This window comes from Ciconia boyciana, chromosome 3 (assembly GCF_034638445.1).
Source record: "Ciconia boyciana chromosome 3, ASM3463844v1, whole genome shotgun sequence".
In the NCBI taxonomy this organism is placed as follows: Eukaryota; Metazoa; Chordata; class Aves; order Ciconiiformes; family Ciconiidae; genus Ciconia; species Ciconia boyciana.
In genome coordinates, this window is record NC_132936.1 from 95,241,005 (window position 1) to 95,249,487 (window position 8,483).

Here is an 8,483-nt window from a genome sequence, read left to right on the forward strand (position 1 = left end):
CTTAACCTATTCCCTCGGTCATAACATTCACAGCCGTCTAGGCAAAAGCTCAATTCAACATGGACAGCAGAGCTGCTCTTTACCCTTTTCCTAACCTCTGGAGAGAAAAATAATATTTTGTCATTCAGATCCATTCCTAAGACATCATCTCTGATATAGTCCTTTGTTCAGGTCTTCCCATTCACTTCATCTCAATCTTGCAGGCTATTTGTATCATAGCTCTAGGATACAGTCTGTCACGTCCAGTCAGATTGAAGACTCATTTCCTCCCTTTGGTTCTAAGATACCCATTTCTATTGCTCAGTGACATATTCTGTCAGTAAGTACGTTCATGCTTTCTTTCAGGATCAGCCTGTAAATGTCTACAACTGCATTTTCCCCAGTGCTGCCTACTCAACCAGCTGTTTTCCATGCCCACAAAAGGTACCAAGTACTGGGGTGGTAATACGGTCAATTCTTCTCCTGCAGACGGTATCATCCCTGCATTCCACTGTTTCCTTTTCTGTCGTTATCAGGCTGTTCTCCCTCATTCTTCCATGCCAAGCTATCCCAGACATGCTGTCTTTTTCTGGTGTCTTTGTGCAGCTTTTGACACAACGACCTACGGTTATTACGGTAAAATACAAGCTTCTATCTCAGCATCTTTCCTTCTGTCCCATTTGGTTCTGATACTGGAGGGACAGATTCCGTTGTCAGAAGTGCAGAGATGCAGCTGGTTCCCACCAGGACAGTATTCAGTACAAGGGCTGTAGCCCAGAGCTGACAAGCACTGCTAGAAGTAACCACCAAGGGAAGACAATTGGTTATGTAAGGCTTTGCTCCTTTTTTAGGGCTGCTTCCCAGATTCAGTATTTCACAATGAACAAGCAGAGAAGACAGACATACAGCAGCTGGTTCCCTAGGAAGTTTCCCTCAGAGTATGAAGGTTTCAGCAGCCTGGGTATGATGACAAGCCTGCGCTGGAACAGCCATCAACCTATTTAGTCTCTTGGTTGTCAGTACCAGACCCTAAAAGGAAACAAAAAGGAACTCTCCGAAGGCGGCTCACTTGAGTGACCCAGCTATAGTGAACTTACTTCCAGGCTGAAGTACACACCATAATGACTTGATTACTGTAGTTGCACTCCTGCCTTTTTCTAGAGTAAAGAAGGGTCAATTTTATGTCTTCTGCCTTATGTGTTAAAAGCTAATGGAGGTTCTTACTTCAGTCAAGTGGCAAGAACTTTGCCCATGGAACAGGAAGATCTAAATTCCATTCTTGTTTAGCAGTTACAAGACCCTGGATAAACTTCCAAATGAGTACAGAGGTTACACAGTTTAATCCAGAACCTGTGACTGGATGAGCATATTTTGTAGCTTTAAAAAAAGCTAGTATCTGGAATGAGATATGGTAATTGCTATTTAAAAAAGGAGGGGGGAAAGTACAGTCTTTAACGTGCTTAATTGTTGTTTTTTCAATTCTGAATAAATCTTCATTTTTATATGGAATAAAAAAACCCCCATAAATATTCCAAGAACAAAAATAATCCAAGACATAATACTGTTTAAATCAACCCAGAAGTTAAAACAGAACTTTTAAGAATACCTGTGGTGACAGTATTGAGCAGGAAGTCAGTCTTTTCAGTCATTTTATGGCTGATAAGCAAAATCAACTTAATTGTTAGTACTGGTAGGGCATAGAGTACATCCAGTATTGCAGCTGAATACAATTTAGAGTAAAATAATGAAGATAAGATTTCCTGGTGCATAGAAGAGCTTTATTTCTACAAGTAAAAGTGAATGCTGTCATTATTTTAAATATGGAATACCCTACAATGGACTAATGAGATAATTGGAAGCAATAATACTGCAGATTTAAAGCATTGCCAGCTTTTCTCAGTAGTATTTTTTCCTTGCTCTTTTCTAATGGAGTCATTTAAAGATCTGATTAGTTCTAAATTCATTCCTTTTGTTTCCTCCTTTGCTTCTGTTAGGTTCAGATGGAGTTTCGGAAAAGCTGGGAGCGCTGGAGATTGGAACATTTGTATGTCCAGAGAGACAGCAGTATGAAACCTCTGAAGTGTCCGGCCAACAGCATCAGTAGTGGAGGCACGGTAGGCAGTACTGTCTATGCTGCCACGTGTCAGGCCACATTCAGCTAAGATTTGTTCAGGTGAATCAGACTGAGAACAATGAACTGTATAATATACCTGAAAACCCTTAAATACCCAAGCAAGTGGCTTAAGTATGCCATCCCCAGCAAGAAACTTAAGCATATGCTGCTTATTGCCTGCAGGCTGTTGGACAAAGGTTTCTAGGGAGAGCAATCTGCTAATATAATCAACACATCAGAGGAAAAATTGATCATGTCTAAAGTAAGTTAAAAGAGTTTCTTCCTATTTGCACACAAGGCCTCCAGCTGTCCAAAACTTAAGCATAGCATTGATCCAGTCTGAAACCACAGGGGTCAATGGCTTATTACTGTTGAGTGGGCGAGCTGAGTGATCGACTGATTAAATTACAAGGATACAGAATATGATTATTGTCAAAAAATACATTTAGACTTTCATGGGGATAGGGTAAGGTGCTATCACCAGTTTTGGAAAACAAGAACTTAGTGGGACACAACTTGTGTTTTAGGGAAGAATCAGTTTTGTAGTAAGAGTTTCCCAAAGCTAAGTTGAAAATATGCTTACCTGTTTTCTGGGTAGGTGAAGAACAGCAGGTAACTGTTCTGAAGATCTGAACTGAAGATCTATCAATACAGCAGGTAGCGTGGTGTACATTTCTGAATGCTCTTTTTAAGCTTCACTTGAAAAAAAATAAACCAAAACCAGTATCTGGTAGGGGCCTCTTCTGCTATTAATAGGTGTGTATTATCTCTGTTGGCACGGATGGAAATATCCCCTGAATGCACAGCCCTTCCGTCTATATGGTACTCTGCCTCTCCAGTTGGCGCACAGGTGTTAACAGGGACGGGATGATGACTTGTGCTTCAAGAGGCCATTTTCTTTCTAAGCTATACTCTGCTTCTTGTGGGTGCAAACGCACAGAAGTCAGCTTGTGGCCACAGCTGGCCTTACCAGACTTCACCTATGTGGAGAAGATGTGGTAGTTCACAGTGCGGGCTCACTTTGGTTTCTCCGCCAGTCTTGTTCGTGGTCTCCAGACAGGGGATGCCCGCACGGTGCTGCACTCGGGAAGGCGGCTGTGGAGCAGGCTCGCCTTCAGCACGGAGGACAGCTCCCGGCTCCCGCCCGGCCTGGGCTAGGCTGGGCTGCCCTCCTCCCCCTCCTCCTCCTCCTCCTCCTGCCTGCCATCAGCGGGGTTCAAAAAATCCCCCCCAGACACTAACAAAAACTCAACGGGCTTTTGGCTGTTTGTGTAGAACTGCGAGGCCTCTTGCAGCAAATGCATCTTGCACTGCTAATTATCTGTTGCCCTCCCCGATGTTTACAAGAGATGCTGGGGAAAAAAACAGGGGTACCTTTACAAGCAGGATGCGATCCATTGCATCACCTAATAACAAGCTCTGTGTATCTTTACTCGGCTTAGTTATTCGGGCTCCCTTATAGGCAAGATGCCAAAGACTAGCTCTGAGAATATCCCTGTCCGTAGGCTTCTTGTAATAAGGAATTTCCATGGCACAGCACTTAGGCTACTCAGCAGAGATAAAAGAATGTATTTTCAAGTCCCTCTTTGCACTTGCATTTACATCCCCCATTCCAAGAAAAGTGGACTGGATATTCTGGGATGTAATTCAGCATTTTGCTGCCTGAAGCTAATAGCTTTGCATGGGATTATTTAATCATTATATTAGAATCCACATTGCCAACAGGGTGGATTAGTTTTGCAATCATCAGGTTAGAATTGAATTAGAGAGGATGGGTTACCACCTTCTGCTATAATGCTTGTAATTGAGCTCCCGGGGGGGAAGTCAGAGATGTTTGTAGAAATCCACCACAGTTCTCAGGCTGGCTTATGTATGTTTAGCATGCTGGCTTCTACGCAGGCCATTTCCAGGCCGTCCCTTCCTCACATCTGTTGCAGAGCTGACCTTGGAATGAAGCACCTCAGGTTCTTCTGTAAATTTAATAACTAGCTTCTATGTTGTGTGACCATCAATACAATACGCGACTACTACATGCGTATGTTAACTGCTGTCCTGCAATTTAATTAATTAGCTTCCCGTACGTAGAGAGTATGCTTGATGTTTCTATTTAACATCTACCCTTAAGTGCTTTGAATAGGAAAAGACTGATAAAGTTAGTCGCTAGTCGGTGAAAAGGCAGCATGATGACAGATGAAATTTACAGCTGTATGATAATGCACACTGGAGGGAATAATTTCACTCATGAATATTCAAGAGTGGGTGCTAGTTTTCCAGGGCCCTACTTAGTTGTGTGCAAACCTGGAAAACAAAGTTTCTGCTACTTGTGCCGCTTTTAGCAAGATGGTAGTTCTACTATGACAATAGGAAGTTACAGAAGTGTTTTAACTCACTATTATGCTGGGAAAAGTACATGTAACAAATGAAGGAGGACAGACATAGGAATAGAGTACTTACGTGTGTGGTAATAAACCTGTACTTAGTTGCTGTCACAAGATTCTTTCAACAGTTTGACATGCCTTTGAGTTACTAGGCTCTTTTTGCCCCTCCTAGTCACTTAAGAACTGAGGGCTTTGGGCCCATAAGAACAGCTCCAGCACCAGATGTCAAAATTACCTTTGTAACTTCTGCCTTGTTGGAATCCAAGAGAAAAATAAGGTGACAAAGTGAGATCTTAGCCAAGCAGAGGGTTGTGGTGGAATTTTTTTTTTCCTCTCTGATTAAACTCTCACTTCTTCAAACCTTTTTAAATCCCCTCTAAGTACTGAGGGAACAACTCGGTGAAAGTAATTGCCACCAAAGCAGAATTACAGTAATCGTGTATTTTGAGAAATACTTTCAGCAAGGCCTAAACACCAATTTCTCCATCATACTTTATCTACTTCAGTAAAACCTTTTACAAGCCTTTGTTGTTATTCACGCCATCTCTGTTTCAGAATTTATAATGTGCATTTGAATAGCATGAAAAAAGCAAAGTAACACAAAGCACTGGAACAGATGAACTGTGTGAATTTTTATTTCTTGTGCCTTTCAGCTTCATGCTCACTTATTGTGGTAACTTGTTTCATGAAGCATTAAATAAAGAGTCTATAAATTCAGCTGGACATAAGGTAACTAGAGTTTATAGCAAATGAAAACTTTTATTTCCAGCATTGCTGCTATAAAGTTTTATAATCTCATGGATGTTACATGTAATATTTATTTGCATGTATTTCCTTGTTTTAAAAAATACCCACAGAATCTGACTGTACAAGATGTCAGATTATCAACTCCCTGTAAACATTACACTTATGTTTATTTTTATCCTTGTGAATAAAGTTTCAACTCACAAAATTCTGTCACTTACTGGTGTGTTTACTTTTAAGTGTCACCTGACTACTTCTTACTCTGTAATTAGAAGAACATTTTCTAAGAATGGAAAGACTCGCAGTTCATGGTTCTCCAAAGAAACAAAGCTTTATATTTGCAACTCTATGCCCACTGCAAAAAGGCCTTTGAACCTGCAGAGGCTATATTAAGCAAAACCAAAATGCAGCATGTTATTTGTATAGAGTCAGAAGGCACCAGTAAGAATAGTGAGGACTCTGAGGGATTTTTACCAGAGGATGGTGGAGTATGTGCAAATCCAGAAATTCTGTACTTGGCTTTAAATAGCAGCATTTGGAATTTATACAAGAGACCAATTCTAGAAGCTAAGAGAGCGCTGTGGAGAGCTACTGAGAGATGCTTAGCAGTGTCAAACATCTATTATTCTCTTTCCAGCCCAATTAAATTCAATAAAGGACCCTTCCTTTTGTTTCCCCAACCAGTGACGGAACATGGGGTAAGTCAAGCCTGAACACTGTGTGTAACATAAATTAGAAAAGGCATAATGAAACAGGATTTGAAAGACCAATTTGTGACTTTTCTTCTCAACTTAGTCCTTGTAGGCAAAAGCTCTACCAGCTGCTCTTCACTATGACTTAATATTAATGATTTGCTTTAATGCAATGATCTATATATTAAAAATACCAGTGGATCATACAAGAAGTACACCTGGCAGTCTGTGGGATGACGGTGAGAAGCATCATCAGCTGTGCTGTGGTAAGAGGACTGAATCCAATAACAGGGCAAATCCTCTTCTGTCTGAGGGCCTCTTACATTTCCATGTCTGCTGCGCGCTCACCCTAAATTTCTTCAAAGTGATGGTTAAAGAAAAATGTGTATTACCTGCCAGGAATAATAATAAATCTTTTTTGCTTACACTGTGAACTATGAAAGCTGTAATATGAAGTGAACAGGGGGCTTGCATCAAAATCAGTTGTTTGTGTTAGGTAAAACACGTGAGTGCGAACAGCAGCAGCAGCCTACGGTCGGTCTACAGATAGTGCTTTGCGTCTTTTCTTCAGAAAGAGGATCCTAGCCAGTGCTGGGAAGAAAAGCACCTTTCTACTAAAGGTGTCGTCAGACACCGGCCTTCCTGTTACCAGTGGCAATGGTCAGCAGGAGCTGAAACTCGCCAGCTGACAAGCTGACAGCTACAGCTGTGACAAGGCCCTGCCTCTCGCTGCCGCTGCGACAGCGGCGAAGCCAGCTGCCCGGGCCCGGCGCCGACAGGAAACGGGACCACAGCGCACGCGTTGCTACGGCTTTATTCGGGACCGGACCGCGCCCGGGGAAACCGGGCCAGTACTAAGGCGCAAGCGGCGTTTTGCATAGAAATAAGCCCCTTTTCTTGCCCCCTCCCCGCCCTTCCTCAGGTCCGTGGCCCGGACGGGCGGAGGTAGCGGGGGTCGGCCCCGCAAAGCGGCTGTCCCCGCCGGGCCGGTCGCTACCTCCCGGCGGCGGGCCGGTAATGCAGCTCCCGCTCCAGCTGCTCGGCCGTCAGAGTCCCGGCGATGGCGGCACAGCCGGGGTTGAAGACGGAGTAGGCGCTCAGCTCGCCCCGCCGCCGCTCGGCGGGGCCGCGGGTGCCAGCGTACATCCAGTAGAGCAGGGAGAGGACGAAGTAGGGCAGCCCCAGCTCCAGCTCCGCGAACAGCGCCAGCAGCACCGCCCACAGCAGCACCTTCAGCAGCAGCGGACGCGCCCACACCGGAGCCGCCACCGCCCTGCCGGGACGGGCCTGTGGAGGCAGCAACGAGACGTGGCGTCAGGCACCGGCCCGCCGCCACACGCCCCGGCCCCGCCCACCTCGGCGCTCACCTGGACGTCGCCGCCCGGGCCCGCCGCGGCGGCCCGTTGTCCCTCGGCGGCCTCTGGAGCGGCGGCCTTTCCCGGAGGCTCCGCGGGGCGCGGCGGGGCCCCGGCGCTGCCGCGGCCGGCGCGAAACTGGGCCAGCCGCCGCTCCACGGCGGCCGACATGGCCGCCCCGCGCCTGCGCAAGGCCGGGGAGGGAGCCGCGCCGCGCCCGTGACGGCCCCGTGAGGGGCGGGGCCGAAGAGCGCCCCGCCCCCGGGGCAGCGGTTGCCGGGCAGCGCGCGCCGCCCTGCGGGCCGGCCCGACGGGGCGCCGGCGCAGGGCCCGGGGCCGGCCCCGCGGTGAAAAGCGGAGCGAGGGGGCTCCCGAGCCGCCTAAACCCGAACTGAGGAGGCTCGCAGAGGCTTAGGCCCCCCCCCATAGAGAGCCGCAGACAACCAGCTATCTCCTGCCTTGCCTTTTCCGCACTGGTAGCTGTGTCCGCCATTTAGCTCTGAAGAAAAGCTGTGAATCACCAAAGGTCTTCCTCTTTTGATTTTTTTTCATATTTAAACCTTAATTACTAATGTTGACACCGAAAACAAAAGGAGAATGAGAGAACAAAGCATCGGGTGACCAAAGCCTGGAGAGGGAGAATGAGACATGAGCAGCCGGGCTGACCAGCAACGTTTGTGTTAGGCGGGTGAGCGGCCATTTTAGAAAAGCGCTGAGTGGCCCGGAAAGGGCGGCGTGGCGAAGCAGGGCACCGTGCTGGGCACGGCCAGTAGCCCCGCTCGCTCGGCCCGGCCCGGCCCGGCCCAGGTGGCTGCCGCTCTCGGTGGGGTGAGAGGAGCCGGGGCTCTCCCTGCGCGCCCGCTCCTGGCCGCGGAGAAGCGCGCTGTGGGCTCCCTTCCGCGCAGGCCCGCGGGCCTCGCCGGCCTCCCTCGGCGCGGATGTCTGCTGAAACCGGGTCGGGCCATCCCACCCGCTCTTTAAACGAAAAACTAAAATCGGGAAAACTAGGTCTGTCACATCATCTTTCAACCATTGGTACAGCCGAGAAATAGAGTTTTATTTACAGGAGCCGGCTCTTAGCCTCAGGAGTAAAACATTTATCACTCTCCAGCAGTAATAGTTAGCAATGAGCCATCATTTCATCTTGCAGTGCTGTTTCCAGTTACTTACAGCTTTCTCAGAAGTGACCTTTAGGGCTGAATATCTCACGCATGTGTCAGCT

At 47.1% G+C, this 8,483-nt stretch overlaps 2 protein-coding genes across 2 annotated transcripts in view; one reads left to right on the plus strand and one right to left on the minus strand.

Moving 5' to 3' along the window:
• Nucleotides 1-2,214, plus strand: part of GLP1R (glucagon like peptide 1 receptor) — an 88,578-nt gene extending 86,364 nt beyond the window's left edge. Inside the window, exon 13 of the mRNA XM_072857735.1 lies at nucleotides 1,974-2,214. Coding sequence (XP_072713836.1) covers nucleotides 1,974-2,141 — 168 coding nt within the window. The 3' untranslated portion in view covers nucleotides 2,142-2,214. The remainder of the gene's footprint in view (nucleotides 1-1,973) is intronic.
• A 4,492-nt stretch (nucleotides 2,215-6,706) lies between these two features.
• Nucleotides 6,707-7,466, minus strand: SAYSD1 (SAYSVFN motif domain containing 1). The gene is made up of 2 exons (XM_072856704.1): nucleotides 7,274-7,466; nucleotides 6,707-7,193 (listed from the first exon to the last, which is right to left on the minus strand). Exons 1-2 carry the CDS (start codon nucleotides 7,430-7,432, stop codon nucleotides 6,900-6,902), a joined length of 453 nt encoding a protein of 150 aa, XP_072712805.1. The 5' UTR covers nucleotides 7,433-7,466; the 3' UTR covers nucleotides 6,707-6,899.
• Nucleotides 7,467-8,483: the final 1,017 nt, after the last annotated feature.

What these genes read in the sequence shown, in the direction of transcription:
- SAYSD1 (XM_072856704.1), bottom strand. Translation starts at nt 7,432, where the DNA reads ATGTCGGCCGCCGTGGAGCGGCGGCTGGCCCAGTTTCGCGCCGGCCGC. An exon ending in GCCCGGGCGGCGACGTCCAG is followed by an intron (nt 7,194 to 7,273) that starts GTGAGCGCCGAG and finishes CTGCCTCCACAG; the next exon opens with GCCCGTCCCGGCAGGGCGGT.